This window comes from Macaca thibetana, chromosome 6, assembly GCF_024542745.1.
Source record: "Macaca thibetana thibetana isolate TM-01 chromosome 6, ASM2454274v1, whole genome shotgun sequence".
NCBI lineage: Eukaryota > Metazoa > Chordata > Mammalia > Primates > Cercopithecidae > Macaca > Macaca thibetana.
In genome coordinates this window covers 175,247,167-175,264,454 of record NC_065583.1, presented here as the reverse complement: position 1 = coordinate 175,264,454, position 17,288 = coordinate 175,247,167, and the positions used below count along the sequence as shown (strand labels likewise).

Below are 17,288 nucleotides of genomic sequence, written 5' to 3'. Positions count from 1 at the left end.
ACAGCACGGCGCAGCCCACATCTGGGAAGCTGGCGCGGGGGCTCACGCCTGCAGTTCCAGGAGCATGGTGCAGCCCAAATCAAGGAAGCTGGCAGAGGCTCATGTCCTGAGGGCTGGCTCGAGGCCTACCCAGCTCACACACACTCATGTGGCAGGGGTGCAGCAGCAGCCAACCGAGCCTGGTGCAGGAGCAGCACAGCAGACCGGTGGGAACTGACCCTCTCTGGGTCTAGATGCAACCACCAGCTTCCAGAAAACCCCAATGAAAACAAGGAGATGCAATCAATCAGAAAATGCAGAGAACTCCACAAAACACAGGATTCCACAAAACACAAAACTCCACAAAACACACAACTCCACAAAACACACAACTCCACAAAACACACAACTCCACAAAACACACAACTCCACAACACACACAACTCCACAACACACAAAACTCCACAAAACACACAACTCCACAACACACACAACTCCACAACACACACAACTCCACAAAACACAGCCCAAATCCACTGCAGCAAACAAGGAGGAGCTGGAGGACCCTCCTGATCCACACGCACCAGCGGCCCGAGGCAGCTCGCTCACCCCTCCACCTTGTGGGGACACAGAGGTGCCATCTATTGACCCGGAGGGGGCCCTTGGCAGACACCGAATCTGCCGGCATCTTGGACTTCAGCCTCCAGAAGGGTGAGAAATCCATGTCTGCTGTTTAGGAGCCACCTCGTCTGTGGTCCTTTGTGACAGCAGCCGCACCAAGCAGGGCAGGCGCAGTGGGAGTGCACGTGACCACACACCGTCATTCTCCAGGCTGGGGGCAGGTCCCAGGCCCACCATATTATCACTGCTTTGGTGTTCTGGGTTGAATTTTGGCCCCCTTCCCCAATTGCTGTTGATGTTCTGACCCCCAGGGCTCCAGAGCGTGACTGTATCTGGAGATGGGGCCTTTACAAAGGTGATGAAGGTGGATTGAGGTCATCTGGGGGCCCTGAGCCAATCTGCCTGGTGTCCTTATAAGAGGAGATGAGGACACAGACACCCACGGAGGGACGGCCCTGTGAGGACGCAGGGAGAAGGCGCCGTCTGCAAGCCCAGGAGAGGCCTCAGGAGGAACCAGCCCTGCTGTGCCTCCATCTCGGACTCCAGCCTCCAGGATGGTGAGAGAACAATATCTGTGGTTTAAGCCCCATCTGAGGCATTTTTATTAGGGAAGCCTGAGCTGAGAAAGACATTTGACCTATGTTTGAGATTTCCCATGACAAAAAGTATAAAAGTGATGACTCTTGGTTTAAATGTAAACAAGGCCATCCTAATGTTGCCTGGAACTCTCTGGAAGTCTCTGAGTGAAGGCACCGGTGGTCACAATGAGCAGGCCCAGGCTCTCTGATGTCAGGCAGCTGGCAAACCCCTCCCTCATCTCTGCCAAGGCCACCAGGGCCAAAAGCAGCCCCAGGCCCCAGCATCGCCCAGCGTTTCACAATCAGTGCTGAACCCAAAGACACGAAGGTCTCCAGAGAACATGTGGTCCCTCTCGTGTGCACTCACACCATCGTGGTGCCCGGCAGGGGAGCTGGTGAGGCGCACCAGGTGCACTCACACCATTGTGGTGCCCGGCAGGGGAGCTGGTGAGGCGCACCAGGTGCACTCACACCATCGTGGTGCCCGGCAGGGGAGCTGGTGAGGCGCACCAGGCGCAGTGATGCTGCAGCCCCTCCGAACCCGCGTGTTGGGGATGTCACACTGCAGTGCCCCAGTCAGCGAGGGGCTCCAATGCACCTGCAACAAGGCGGGGTGGAGGGGAGGCTGCCCGAAGGACGGGGCCCGGAGACTCGAAGGACGCGGGGCTGCATCACCCCGCACAGGCGGCCGCGGCAGATGCTCAGTGCCAGCCACTCCCTAGCTCTACGGTTAGTGCAGTGGAGGAAGCTCACAGGAATCCTCCCTCCTGAAGGTGCATCCCGACACTGCTGCTTTAATTCTGGAGAAAAAATTATCCCGACTCCACAGGATATGTGACAGTGCACTTGCAAATCCACAAAAGTACGTTCACTCCTCCCACGGTGAGAGGGCGAGCGCCAGCACACACGGGCGCCTGCTGTCCAGGGGCTGCTGCCACAGCCACATCCTGGGCCGTCTTTGCTTCTCAGACGCTTTCGATTTGTCCATAGGAACAGAGGGAGACTGTGTTCACAGGGGGAGTGTTCAGTCTACCCCATCTCCGGAGGGCACTGAAAAGCACAGACCCAGAGACGCGGAGGAAAGACGCTCCTCTAGAGTGAAGCAGAAGGGAAGGGAGGCACGGGGATGGGGGCTGCAGGCTGCTCCTGGGAGCCCTACGGGTCAGGGCTGATGCCCTTATCCCACAGCACACGACCTGGGAGTCCAGGTGCTCCACAGCCGGGGAAGGAGGGAGGTGCTCAGTGGGAACTGGAAAGGTGGGCTCTGGGGAAGGTGAAACAAAGATTCTGGTAAAACACCTCGCTGCCAAATTAACCTGCGCTGGGCTGGACAGATGGGGAGCGCCCGCCCTTCCGGGGAGCCCTGGGAGGCACTCCTATGTCCGAGAGGGCTCTGCATCCCCCTCCTTTGAGAAATTCCATCGGCTCAAAAGAGGAGGAGAGCAGGTGTGTGGAGGGCGGGCACCAGCCTCCTGTCATGACCCGTCCAGGGCACCACGCTGGTGGTGTCCGGGCTCAGCAGGAGACCGCCTCTTGGGGCGCCTCTCTCTGGTGGGTTTTCCACCGAGAGCCCAGGTACGACCTGTGCCGCTCAGAGCAAGGTGCCTCAGAGGGGCTGGAGGGGAGGGAGGCCCTCGCCGAGGCCGGCAGCAGGCATCCCAGGAGCTGAGCACACGGGCTGGGCAATCGGGAAGGCGGCCCCAGGCTGTGGATTTCATCACTAGTGGCAACAGGGCAGGATGCTACCCAGGGTGCCATGGGGGACAGGTGAGTCGGGGGTCACCTGTGCAACAAGCACCTCGAGCCAGTCGAGGGAGAAGCTCCGAGCCACACAGGGCACCAGGGATGGATCCCGAGGTGGGTGAGTTGGTCAGAAGCAGCACAGGGCTGGTGCCTTGTGCCACTGGGTCAACGTTCAATGGCAACCCAAGTATCTTCGAGGCTCCCAGTCCCAGAGGAACACGCAGAAGTGCGTGACTGGGCAGTGAAGTCACGCATTAAGCAGGGCCTGGGTGGGGAGAGGCACAGCACAGTGAGGGGCTGCCAGGCCCAGTGCCCGCTGAGCCGGCCTCCAGAACTAGCAGGTGCCCTGACCTGTGGGCTCCCCCAACCCCTGAGGACACTGCAGGCCAGAGCACAATGCGGCCCAGGGCACAGAGTCATCGTTATCGTGACCACCCTCAGATGCTGAGGGGATGCACCAGAGGCCCGGAGGCCCCAGCCTGTGCCCCAGTCCAGAAACCCAGAGCAGTGGGTGGCAGCCAGCCAGAGCTGATCATGGACAGTGCCGAACAGAAGGAAAGGCCGGTGAGACCCAAAGACGCGGTTTAAGGAACAATACAACACATTAATAGCCAGCCCCAAAACCAGTTAACTCCACACCCAGAACGGAGTGCACACGACACGCTAGAATTTGCTGAGCGAGATGTAGAGATGGGGAAGGCCAGGCCACACTTCACTTCCTGCACGTCACCCAGAAGGTCACCTCACTTGCCAAGGGAAAGGCAGAGAAAATCCTGCCAGGGGATGCGGCCGTGTGCCCCAGGAGCCTGTCCAACCCCAGAGAGCAAAAACACCCACCCACTGTGGGAGCCTTGTACAAGTGGGGAACCTGAGGCCAGAGGGGGACAGCAGGGCAGCCTTCCCAGGTGGCCGGCAGGTCAGCACACAAGCCACAGCTGCAGGGTGGCTGGAGTCAGGGGCCGCCCTGGGGGAGGTGGGTAAGTGGCAGGGGATCCACAGGCCCGGGACCCCCTCCGCTCTGTGCACTCTCATGCCCTTGGGCGGTGGCCAATACCATCACATTGATGTCCTCAAGCTGCTACTCAGCCCCCTCCAGTGTGCAGGGCCCGCAGGCAACCTACCATCCCACCAGCCGATGTCCCAAACCCAGCCCTACCCGGGCCCACTCCAGCCTTCCCTTCTCAAGGCACCGCCATTCCTACGGCCCACTTTCTCTCTCACCAACTCCTGTTGGTACCCCCTGCAAAATGAACCCAGCACCCACTCCCTCAGACAGCTTCCTAGCCTTCTGCAACTGGGACCACTAAGGACGGCTGGCTCTCCTGCAGGGGAGAGGGGGCCCAAAGCTTCATCGACCCCTATCCGGCAGGGCAGCTGGAGAACAGTGCAGTCCCACTGGGGAGACCAGGGCTCCTCGGGAAGCGAAGGGAACGGCAGCTTCTGGGGCTGTGCAGTCCTTGAAGGCCACCCCGGGGGCCTGGCCTCAGTCATCTCCAGATCCTCCCAAGAGGCCCTGAGGACAGGGGCGCAGGCTTCCCGAAGCAGATTAAAGAGGCGAGAGGCAGAAACTGGAAGACCTCGAGGCTGGTGGGGGTGGGCAGGACCCACTACTCAGGGAGCAATCTTGGTTGCTCTTGTTGTTACTTAGGAATTAATAGAAAGCAAGCTATTTGTAACCTGATTTAGATGAGACACAACGCCCAAAAACCGGGAACGAGCGAAGGACTCTGGGCAGTGTGAGGCCCCACGCAGCCTTCACAGACTTTCAGCAGACCCACCTGGGAGCACTTCAGATCCTAGGGCCACCCCCGACACGGGCAGGAGGAAAAAGGTACGTCTAATTTTACTTTGCTTTCTCCTTTTAGAGAAAGAACAACTTTTGAAAGCACAGCAGTTCTCTGAGGCCTCCCGTCGGACGGAGCTGGCACTTCCACCAGCAACCACCACCAGCCCGCCCTCGGCACCTGAGAGCTGGCGGGAGCTTCAGGAATCACCCACTCCCGTCCAGCACCCACAGACACACCCCGAGCAGGAAACGCCCTCCTCTTCTGTCTCCCCAGTCACCAAAACACCTTTATTCATGTAACGTGCCTTCTGGTCCAAACCAAACGCTGCATTCAAATACGGAATCAGCGGTCACGCCCACAATCAATTCTCATAGTTACGACGCCGAACGCAGACGTGAAACGTGAGAAACTGGCATCGCGAACCACTGCTGTGGCTCTCTCTCCACACACAACCGCTCTTAGCTTTGCAGGTACGGCCCACACCCCAGGCGCTGCAGACCCCAGGTGAGACCTGCAGGAGGCGGGAAGGGCTGCCAGGAGCGCAGGCCACATCACGGGGACAGTTTCATCGGGAGGAATATTTGATGTTTAGCGGGTATTCCCGTTTCTGTTTGCGTCATTTGCTCATTTGTATAAATGTATATACATCTTTTGCCAAATTTATGTTGGGTTTCTTTTCTTTTTCTCACCCCTGTGAACACCCATTGTCTCCTTGACCTTAAATTTCGGTGAGGTCGCACTCTGGAGCTTTTCACCCCCACCCCGTGCGACTACAGGAGGATCTGCGCCTCCCCGCAGGAACCCCTCTCCCCCAGAACCCATGCTGACTGCTATTTATAAAGCTGTTTCTTCTTCGCTCTCCCACTCAAATCTAAAATTAAATATAGCTTTTCTAAAACTGAACTATTTTTCCTTTCAAAGCCTCAACCAGCCACACCGCCTCCTGCCGCTGTCATCTCTACTCCACCGTCCTCACCAGAATCCTCGGCACGTCGCCTACCCGAGGCTCTCGCCTGCGAGATGACAGTGTGTTCAGTGATTCCCTCTGAATTTGCAAATCGGTCCTGCAGTCCCACAGCACAGCGGTTCCCCTAGACCACTCTATTTACCATTTTCAACCCACTCCAGTCCATGGGCGTCTTACGAGGATGCTGCAGTGTTGAATGGGATCAAAGCCAGTCTGGTCTTGGTCATGCCCTAAACCATGACACCCTGTGACTGGAGAACCCCCATCAACACCCAACCAGCTCCCCTGCGAGCCAGCTTCCGGGATACAGGGAAGGTCCCGGGACCGCTGGCACCAGCTACGTATGGCCCACGCCTTCACCTGGAGTCTTCCTCCCGTCAGGGGGCTCTGCTGTCTGGACTAAGGGCTCCCTGAAGCCCTGGCACACACCCATGATGCCAGCACAGGGCACAGTGCTCACGCCCTGGTGCTGTTGGTAAGTAACTAGTAAAAAGGTGTGTGAAAGAAAACACGTTTACTCATTCTGCAGACACTTCCTGAGCACCTGCGATGTGCACTCTGTACAAACGGTGTCCAGGTACAGGGAGAACAAGACCGACAGAGACCGCAGCACCGCCTGGCTCAGACGGCACGCGCAGGCGTCCAGGTGTGGGCCTGTGGGAAAAGGGCGTGGGGTGGGGGTGCAAGCTCAGCTAAGAAATCAGGAGTAGAGAGTGCAGAGTCCCATGGAGGAAGGGCCCAGGCAGGGTGGTTATGTGAGCATCACAGCCGATGCCCCAGTTCCTGCTTCAAGATGACCGATGGCAGGCAGGTGCGGGAGCCGCTCCTCTGGTCCCCAGGCTGGCCTCCCGGTCCTGCCCACACGCTCTCCTGGACAGTCCTCATGCCTCCTCACCCGCAAAGCTCTGCACAAATCCCCCTTCCCTGAAGTTTTTGGGACTCCCAGCCAGAGTTCTGTCCCTCTGGTCCCTACATATGAGGTCCCCCATGTCCAACCTGCAGCCCCACACTCTAGAGGTGAGATTCCACCACAATCCAGGCTGCAGGCTGGGAGGCCCTTCCATCGCTGCCTGGTCACCCCGAGGACTCAGCTCCTGCAGGGCCTGGCTCACAGCAGCTGCTCGCAAGAAGAACACAGGAGGAAAGAGAGCAGAAACTCTGAGAGGTGTAAGCTTCCGGGCTGCACACGTTCCACTGTGGGAACAGGCTAAGCTCCAAAAGCAGAAACTGGCTGCAGATTCCTATTTGGAGGCTGCAGGGACTCAGTTACACTTGACCTATTTCCACAGGCTCTCACCCGTGGGGCAGGACACCTGTGATTACATTTCCTTGGAAGGCAGCTTTCAAGGTATCAAGCTCCCACGTGCAGAAACGGGCCCTGGAGGCGGGAGCCCCAGGAGCAGTGGAGAAGCTCCAATGAGAACGGGGCCAGAAGGGCAGCCCAAGAGCAGGACCCCCACCACCAGCAGCTGGGGAGAGGCTGGAGATGCCAGGGCCCTCCTGGGAGGTACCAGCTTTGTCCTCGAGGCCAAGGGGAGGAGAAGCACAGGAGATGCTGAGGACAAGGAGCCTGGCACAGGCCAGGCACAGGGAGGGCCCAGCCTCATCTGCCCATTGAGCAATATCCAAAAACAACAGGGTCAAAATGCCAGCACTGCAGCCACAGCAGCACGAGGGGCCATCGCAGGTGCACGGGTCTCACAGCTTCACAAAGCAGAGCCATGCCAAGGCTGTGAAAGGCAGCCTATTTCTTAAGTACTGTTCCTTCAACAGGTCATTCCTGAGCCCCAGCCTGTGTCCCAGGACACTGGGGGTCTGCTCCACACTGGGGGACTCAAAGTCCAGACGGGGCCCACAGGTGGTAAGGTGAACCAAAGGCCCACACCCTGACTCCCAAGGTGCACATTTTGCACATTTTAATTCCGAGGTTGGGAAAGGATCTTACAACACGGCCAGGCCGAGGTTTGCAGCAGCATTTCGCTCTGTTGGTATCCGAGGACCTCGGGGGCTGGGGACCATGGGGGTGCTGCAGATAGTGACACATCGTGGGGGCCTCAGGAGAAGCAGGCTCCTGGGACCATTCCAACAAAAAGGTCCACCTGCGTGCTCCGCCAGGACCCCGCCTTCCATGTCCAGCCAAAACAGGACCGTCACACATACCTCAGAACTGCACCTCCCTCAGGGGACCCTTCCCTAAGGCAGCACGCTTCCCATTCAGCCCAGGCCCGGAGACAGACCCTCAGGAGCTGTGGCCCAGGGAAACGCCAATCTCCCCGGATCTCCCGCATGGTCTGAGTAAAAAGAATCCTGAAATTCAAGATCCGAGGCATTTCTAGCTGCTCACATTTGTTTAACAAACATCTCCAGATAGCCCTGATGCTTTCTGCCTGTAATGAGGCCCTCGTGGAGAGCACCTCCCAAGCCCCCTGTGGTGGGAGCCCCACCCCCAACACATCCTGCATCAGGGGATCCTGCTGCAAGAGTCCCCAGTGTGCCTGGCCCATCGTACTCCGAACTGCCCACAGATATGGGGAGCCCCCCCAGCACATCCTGGCCCAAGCCCGCAAAAGCTGCAGGAGCCCCCAGCCTGCCCTGTACACCCTGCCCCACACGACCTGCAGATACAGGGACCCCCCAGAACATCTTGGCCCAACCCCCTGGCCTGCCCTGTATACCCTGCCCTGCACTATCTACAGATACTGGGACCCTCCCCCACCTCCCAGTGCCGCCCGCCCAGAACATCCTGGCCCAAGTCCTGCCCCCTTAGCTGCAGGAGCCCCCGGCCTGCCCTGTACACCCTGCTCCACACTACAGGCAGATACAGGGGGCCCCCATGGAACATCCTGGTTCACCCCCACTTCCCCGAGTTGCAGGAGTGCCTCTGTCCCCACAATTCTGGGTCTGTGCCACCATCTCCAGGGAGCCCACCAAGCACATCCTGGCCCTGTCCCCGCCCGGCTGTGGGAGACCCTCCACCCAGGACATCCTGCTCCCCCCACCTGCAGGGAGCCCCTGGCCCACCAGTAATGTCTGTGTGGCAAGGCTGAACCCTGGTGCTGGCCAGCGGGTAGAACGGGAGTGGGCAGGGGAGTAGGCCCTGGCAAGTATGTCCATTCCTCTGAGTGCAGGGAGGGACAGAGGTGACCAGCCTGATGTGCAGCTCTGGACAGAGCGGGAGGGCTGCTGGGGGCCGGAGGCCACTGCCCGGTGGCAGTTGTGGGAGAGGCAGAAATGACCCGGATCGCTCTAAGGTGAGGGAGAGGAGAGCCCACTCTTTACAGAGACCTCCCCACAGGCACGGGCGCCACGTGGTCCAGGGGCCACTGACTGGGCAAAGACAACCTGGCACAGGGACAGGTCGGGTCTAGTCTGGGATGTGCTGAGCTTGGTGGAGGCACGGGACCCATGAGGATGTCACAGTGATGACTCACATGGCACAGAGGTGACCATGACCCTGCCCTGATGGGGGCAATGACTTGCTGGTGCAGAAAGGTGGATCTGACCCCTGCGGGGTAGCCTAGGAGAGCAAAGGGACTCCACCCTAAGGAGCCCAGGCATGCCATGTCCGATCCACGCCTGCCCAGCCTGGTGGCATCCCCGCTGTCTGTGCTTGGACACCAGCCCTCCCCGGCTCCAGGGCCCTGGCCCTCCAGTACCTTGGCCCAGCCTTGGTTCTACCCCAAGGATTTAAAAACATTTAGAACTGGGAGACTGTTTTCTTTCTTTCCTTTTTTTTTTTTTAAAGCTTGTATGTGGCAAATACCTTCTTTTAAGAGGAAATAACTCACTCCTCTGGCTCTAAGAGGGAAGTGTGAAATTCAAGAGTAAAATCAAGGTTTGGAAAAGGTTGCTGTCCCCAGGTACCAGCCCCATCCCGGCAGTGCCTCCCCACACAGGGGACGAGGGGACAGGGGACGAGGTTGGAGGGCCACCAACCAAGCAGAGGAAAGACCGCACAGAGGGAAGCTGGGAGCTGACTGTGGTATAAGTTCAAGAATAGCCCTCACCTTTAACACACTAAGCTCACGCTGCTGGAACACGGCTGAGAAGCCAGGGATGCGCTGGTTTTAATACAACAAGTATCCCTCAGGGTTGCAGAAGGACGTGGGTTTCAGAGGGACAAACACTGATCACATTAGAAAATAGTGTTATTTCCAAACACAAGCCTAGCATCATGCTTTTTTCCCGGGCTCATTTTCAAAATGATTTACACCTAGACTGAAGGTTTACACTGGCAATGCTGGAAACAGTAACTGGGAATGGTAAGCATGCCCCAGCACCCACAGGAGGCCCACAGGACTCGGAGGGGATGGTGGTGGCCCCGGCCATTCTGAGAACCATGGTGCTTTTGTCATGGGCCGCGTGGGGATGAGGGCCCTGGAAACAGGAAGAGGAAGGTCAGAAGGGCTCCTCCTGCGGTCTCTGTGTCAGAGGCAGGGACATGGCTTAGCAAGATGGGTGACCTCGTGGAAGCCTAGCTTGGACACGCCCAACCAATCATGCCCAAGCAGCACAGCCCAGGGCGCCTTCTTAGACAAGAGCGGTGAGAGGGAGCCACGTTCTCCACTGCCTGGGCCCTCCCAGCACTCGAGGGCGCTCTGCCCGTGCGGGCACAGGAGGCACCGGGCATGGGCCAGACACCCAGCAAGTGTGGTAGTCGAGTCCCACACCCGGTTCCTGCAGCAGGTCTCCTGAGTGGCCACTTTTTCAGGCACAAAATCCTAACATTTTTATACGAGAAACAAATAATTCAACTGCAAAAAAATACCAATGTTAGGAAGAAATGATTTAAATGAAATGGAAGCAAGTCGTGATCGCAGCTTGACATTTTCTACAGACTACAGTTCATATAGGAACAGTGGGGACGTGTGAAATTCAAGAGTAAAATCAAGGTTTGGAAAAGGCCGCTGTTCCCAGACAGGAGCCTCCACCCCTGCCAGTGCCTCCCCACACAGGGGACGAGGGGACGAGGGGACGAGGTTGGAGGGCTCAAGAGAGCTGCATCCGGAACACTCTGAACGCAGTTGTGGGCCGCCTGCCGCCTCTTATTAAAGAAACTGGACATCAGAGAGGAAGCGTTTGCGAAGTTTGGTGACGGCTCACACGGACTAACGCACAAGTGAACCGCGGGGCTGACGGACGCCTCAGGGTTCCCACCCCACTCAGAGCACAGCCCTACAGCCTCTCTCAAGCCTACCCACTCCTGAACCTGGGTCCCACAGGGCGGGGGATGCACTGTGGCCCCATGCATGGGATGAAGGGCTTGGGCTGGGTGACTGGCTGGACACCTTCCAGAGAAAAGGCAATGCGTGGTTTAAAGCGGGGAAAAAAAAAAACACAGCTGCAAAAAAAGAGAAAAATATAAGACAGAGCTGATGTCTTACCCCAGGTTTTTTGTCCCTGGCATAGTAAAAACTTAAAATGCACCTGCTGCAGCCAGCACCGACCACAGCTGTGAACAGCAAGCAGAGATAGGAGCAGAACCCACGTGGCCCCGTGTTCCAGTGCGAGGAAGGAGCGGGCCCCCAGCGCCGACGATGACAGGGGGCCGGCTCCAGGCAAGAGGCCAGCATCATTGTGAAATGTATAAAAACATGTGCTCCTTTAGAGTTCCGGAGCCACGACCACAGGCAGCAAAGCAGGCGCCCTGGGTGTCATCTCCTGTCTGGGAATGGGAAGGTGCCACCTCACTTGTCTGAGAAGGGAACCGTGCCTGCAGGAAGTGCGCAGAGCAGGGCACATGCGTGGGGGAAGAAAGCACCTCCCATGGCTCACACCAGCCTCGCGTGGAAGAAAGCACCTCCCGTGGCTCACGCCAGCCTCGCGTGGAAGAAAGCACCTCCCGTGGCTCACGCCAGCCTCGCGTGGAAGAAAGCACCTCCCGTGGCTCACGCCAGCCTCGCGTGGAAGAAAGCACCTCCCGTGGCTCACGCCAGCCTCGCGTGGAAGAAAGCACCTCCATGTCTCACGCCAGCCTCGCGTCCTGAAACAGATCCAGAAGCTATAGAGTTTTAAAAGTTGGCACAGATGAGTGCTGACAATATAAAGATAAAGGACTCTTTCTCACGATGAAACAGGAGTGCAAAGACAGGATCCATTTAAGACGAGCTTTGGGCCACGATCATGGGCTTCCGTGTGAAACTGATGGTGCTTTGCTGTCAGCTGTAAAACGAAACTATGTGTGTGCGTTTGTGTGTATGTGGGTATGCTTATGTGGATGTCTGTGTACACTTGCATGTATATGCGTGTGTATGCACTCACATGTATGTGTGTATGCGTGTGTGTACACACATATTCTCATACACATACTCATATTAGAAATCCAAGTTTTAGGACAGAATACTATAAAAAATGAAGAGTAAAGTCTTTTCCAATTTCGAATCCCCTTTCCCATTCTGCAAAGTTAACCACAACTGTTTCATGAGTGCATCATTCAGCAAATTAGACAGGATTACAGGAACGCTCTCGATGACTTTGAGAAAAAAAGCCAGTTTCCTAAGGTCGGGCTCCTTGTGAGGTCAGGGCAGGCATCCACGCTAAGACAGCCCATGCTGCCCTCCCTGCCTGGGAGACGGCATAGCACCTGGGCTTCTGTGTCCTCACCTGTGCTTCCTGGGGCGAAGGATGACACTGACCAGAGGTGAGGATACGGGAAAATGATACATGGGCCTCTACTGGGCCAGAACAGTTGGCACCATCACACCCAGGTCATCAGAAGGCAGCTGGGGGCCATGGGCCTGGCACCGTCTCCAAGGCCTCTGAGGCATCCAGGGAGGGAACAGGCCCTGTCCAGCCCTGGCCTTCTCCACCCTCCCCAAGGGACAGGCACTCTCCTGCACATCCTCCACAGGGTGTGGCTGCCCTGTGCTCCCGCCGGGTACGCTGCCCAGGGCTCCTTGGGCCACCCCACCCCTCCACACTCACTGCCCAGCACTGGGGCTGAGCCAAGAGCTGGTCTTACTGAATCCAGGCAGGCAGCACCCGGGGACTTTGTGGGCAGCAGGAGCAGCTCAGAGAAGCTTGAGGAACCTCCATCCCTGTGCATGTGTGCCTGGAGGGCACCACAGGTCAAGAACACACGACAAACACAGCCATCCACATGAGGAACCTGGCAAGGTGTGCGGGCACATGATTTCCTGCTCGGGAGTGGCCACGCTGGACTCAGGAGCGAGGATGAGAGGGCAGAGTCCTGCTCCTGAGTTTGTTTTAAAAAATCACAACTCAGGCATTTGTATAAAAATATGGAGAAAAAGATGGCCCACTTTTGGGTAAATTCCATGCAGGGCCACCAGGCAGGGAGGGGCAAAATCTGTCCCTGGACTCAACCCTCATCATAATCCTCTCTGTGGATTAGCCAGCGTGGGCAGGCGGGCACCCAGCAGCCTCCTCCACTCTGAGACAGCGACGCACGTCCAAGGGCTCTGCCACAAGGTGCACAGGAAGGCGTTATGCTTTCCAGAATGTAAGTTCTTGCCGACTCTGGTTCTGAGCAGCAGAAGACTTCAGAAACGGGGAAAATGCATCAGAACCAGGGTGGGAAATACTCATACCCACAGCCTCCAAGGAAAGTACCGAGAAAACCCTGGGTGATAGACAACCACTCACGACTCCAAAACAATACATGAATGTGTGACTACAAAGAACTTCAGCTGAATTCACTGAGATCCTACAATATACTATTCACTGCTCTCTGCTAAATCTATATCCTTGCTTTAGCCCAGGGATTAAAACATTGCACGCATTACAGACCCTGATGGCTTTGATACCTCTTTTCAGATCTTAATGTGCTGTTTTCTGTCCAAAGAGGTAGTTAAGCTCCTCATTAAATCTGTAGTTAAATGACAGATGGGCTGGCTGGGGAGGTGTCCCCGCATGGTGTTAATCCAAAGCACACAGCAGCCCCTCCCAGGTGGCAAATGCTCACAGGTAAATGCAGGTAGTCACTGGTTTATCTCAACTGGGAACTTAGCTGGGTTCCTGAGGGTTCTTGAGTATGTCAGCCACTACTGGACCCATTTCTTTCTTTGGGGAAGAAGGCTCTCTTGGCTTAAAAGATAGGCTATTTCACTCTGTGGAAACTTTACAAGAATATATTACATAAAAGTAAAAGCTTTGCAAAGCAATGCTTGGTGAAAAGCAAAATGTTTCAAGAACATTTACAAACTATACCCTCGAGCCACACATTGCAGACATCCAGCAGAAACAACTGGATGTACAAACACACCCAGTTACTCAGATGGGGCCTCTGAAGTGACAACAAAGCAAAACCCCTTCTTCTCAGAGGCCCCAACACCTAAAGCCAGGATCTCTGCCTGGCTTCGGCTCAAGGGAGAACAGCTGCCCGAAGCCTTCAATCTTGGGACCAGGAGCCTCTCGATGACCCCCTGCCCAAGAGCCACTGGGAGCAGCTTGCACCCTGAGGTCTCGGGGAGGAAAGCAGGCCCAGGGGCTGGGCACTCTGGCTCTGTCCTGACATCTGTACCTACCCATGAGAGTCTCTGCCCTGCTTCTCGCCAGGGCAGTGGGTGCACACTTTTGGACAGAACACACCTCAACTGGGGGGCTGCAACTAGGACAGGGATGACAAAGTCGCTTCTGGGGACCTCCAGGGAGGAGGGACTTGATGTTTCCCCCAGGGAGTCAGGAGGGAGCAGGAAAGGCAGGAAGAGAGAACATGCCTGATGCAGGCAGAGCTGGGGCAGGAGCAGGGCTGGGAAAGCCCTGGAAACCACAGCAGGGGTTCACATTTCATCGGGGCGTCAGGGCTGAGGGCTTCCGAGCAGCAGAGTGCAGGAGGAAAAAGCCTGCTGGGAGTGATCCAGGTAGAGAGCCTGGTGGCTGGGTGGGGGTGAGGACTGAAGAGGAGGAATGGTTGAGGGGCACAAAATGAGCGACCGTGTCCCAAGCCCTCCTTTGAGGGGCACAGCACACGGCAGCTGACAGCATGTGGCAGAGGGAGGGCCAGGCAGAGCGGTGGCCGAGGGGTCTGCACGGCCCCAGCCCCAGAGTCCAGCTGCGACACACACGGAGCCGGGAGAGCAGGGGGCGGGGGGGAGCGGCAAAGGGCCTGGGAGCCAAGCTGGGGATGACCTCACCCTGTGGGTCACCAGGAGGGGCGGCACCATCGGGCTCTCTTGCTCCCCGTCCCCTTCCATACCCTGAGGACCAGCCGCATCAAGGAGCTTTGACCTAAAGCAGGCGTCCTGGGAAAATAACAACCTCAAACTGGCGTCAGTAACTTTTCACTTTAGTGTTCTTTCAGATAAAGTACTTTATGCATGAACACATGTCCATCTTCCCGGAAACTGTATTCTCACAATTGGAAGTGTGCTCCCTATAAACCGGACAGCCCCATAGGCCCTGAAGCGGTGCTTGCTTGTAGGAATTATTCTGGAGTCAAAAGTAAGGTCCTCTTGAGAATGGATCTCAGGCAACTGCAAACCCAGCTGGTAGCCAGGTAGCGGGAAAAGCCAGGCTAAGCCAGCACATCTCCGGCGCAGTTTCCCGCAGCGAGCGGCCCCCTCCCCACGACGCCCCCGGGTCTCCCCTCACCACTGTCCGATCGCAAGATCTCAGCAAACCGTTCCCTCCCACGTGGCAGCCCAGGCTGCATAAAGTTGATTCTGGTCACAGACCAGCCCCGAGAAAGCATCCCTTACAACAGGAGCGAAGCATGCACCCCAGAAGGCAACGTGCGGCCGCAGAGCAGGGGGACCCGTGCGCCTACAGGGGACCCGCACCGCCTGCGCGCCCCGTCCCGGGCACCACCAGGCCCCGCACACGAGGCTCACCCAGCGCCGCGGTCCCCTCCCGCCCGCGGGCCGCGTCCAGGGAAAGCCGCTCCGGAGTCCCCGGGCTGCGCGCAGGGCCTGCCAGGGCGGGCGGGGCCCGGACCAGGGACGAGCGCGGGGACCGGCGATGCAGGTCCAGGCTCCCGCGGGGGCCGAGGTTGGGATTCTGGGAGGCAGAGAAAGGGTTGTGGGCCCGGTTCAAGGTGCGGGGGCCTGGGGGGAGGAGCAGGACGCGGGGCGGGGATCGGAAGCGGGGACCCCGAGGAAGGCGTTGAGGGACCAGGATGCGCGTGCGGGCGGCGGGAAGCCGGCGCAGGGACCGAGGCATCGGGTGCGGGCAGCGGGGACGCGGGCTGAGGGGCGGCCGCGGGGAGAGAAGGCGCCGCCGCTCGCAGGGCCGCGCCGCGCCCCAGGCCCCCTCCCCGGCCCCTCCTCCGCCGCGCCTCCCTGGTCCCCGCATCCCTGGCGTCCGCGCCGGCTCCTGGGGCCGCGCGCCCGGGGCACCCACCTGGGCCTTCTGCAGGGCGCTGAGGCGCAGCTCGTGCACGAAGGGGTTCCGCCCCGGGGGCGCCAGCAGCCGAGCATCGCCGGCCCCTGCGCTGGAGGCAGGGGCGGCCCGGGGTCTGCATCCCCGCAACCTCATGGCCTCGCCGTCCCGCCGCGAGCGCAGCCGATCTGCCTGGGGCGCCGAGCGGGGCCGCGGCTCGCTGGGCGCGGGTCTCTGGGCGCGAGCCGAGGATGCGCGGCTGCTAAAGCGGGCCGGGCGCGCAGGCGCGGGAGGTGACGTGGGCGGGGCGGGGGCGCCGGCCGGGGCGGGGCCGGGGCGGGGCGTTCCTGGAAGCCTCGCCTCCCGCCGGCCGGCAGGGGCGGCACCAGCGTGAGTTTCGCGCACGGGAGGCTCCTCTGGGGTCGGTGGGGGGCCTGGGCCGTGGGAGGCCGCGGGCGCCTCCTGCAGCCACTGGAGCACAGGGATCCCCGGCGGGGTCTGCGCCGGGAGAAAGGGAGGTCTCCGGGGCCCGCGAGGCTGCCACGTCGTCCCCTTCCGCCGCTCGGCCCGCCTGCTCGCGGGGACGGAGGAAGGGGCGGGCACGCGTCCAGCTTGCGCGCAAGGCGGGCCAGGCCCTGGGTGCCGAGCCCCGGGCTGTTCCGGCCAAGGCCCCGCCATTCTTCTTATTCGTCGTGCTCCTAGCTCGCACCGGCGACCCTGGAAGCTGCCCCGGGCTGAGGAAGGTTCTTCCAGCCGCGCCTCAGCCCTGGCGACTCCCGCCTGGGGGCCACTCGACCTTAGGACCCCTCAGACCTCAGGACCCCTCAGAACTGAGGAACCCCCAGACCTCAGGACCCCTCAGATCTCAGGACCCCTCAGGCCTCAGGACCCCTCCGACCTCAGGACCTCCCAGGCCTCAGGCCCCGCAGGGATGGCCCAGGCAGGAGGTGCACACAGGGGCCCTGACTGTCCGTGCTGGTTCTGCGGGGGCTGCGATGGGATCCCAGCCCTTTCCACCCATAGCTCCTCTGGCGCGGGCATTGCCTCTGGTGCTCGGGAGCCTTGTGAGGAGCCCCAGGGTGGGGCCCATAGTTAGCCAGGGCGAGAGTGGGGTGGGCTCCTGCCTCCGGGTGAACACGCATGGATTTAAGAACCCACGCAGGCGTTCGGTCACAGTGCTCACGGCTTCCTCACCCCGGCTGGCACTGTTGGTTCCTGCACGGCCACTGGACCTCACCCAGACAGAGCCGGTTTGGGTCACCTGGCCAAACCCCAAGGGTCCTGGCTCCTGGGGATGTCACTGCTGTGCAGGCCTTAGCTGGGCCCCATCCTCAG

General features: G+C 59.0%; 1 protein-coding gene across 3 annotated transcripts in view; it reads right to left on the bottom strand.

Annotated features, from left to right (window-relative positions):
* LPCAT1 (lysophosphatidylcholine acyltransferase 1) overlaps positions 1–16,236 on the bottom strand; it is a 61,745-nt gene extending 45,509 nt beyond the window's left edge. For 2 of the 3 annotated variants that reach the window (XM_050795199.1, XM_050795198.1), the window contains exon 1: positions 15,975–16,159. In XM_050795199.1, the coding sequence (XP_050651156.1) occupies positions 15,975–16,109 (135 nt within the window). In that variant the 5' untranslated portion in view covers positions 16,110–16,159. Of the gene's footprint in view, positions 1–15,974 lie in introns of all 3 variants that reach the window. The other variant, XM_050795197.1, reaches the window with a different exon arrangement.
* Between the last annotated feature and the right edge of the window lie 1,052 nt (positions 16,237–17,288).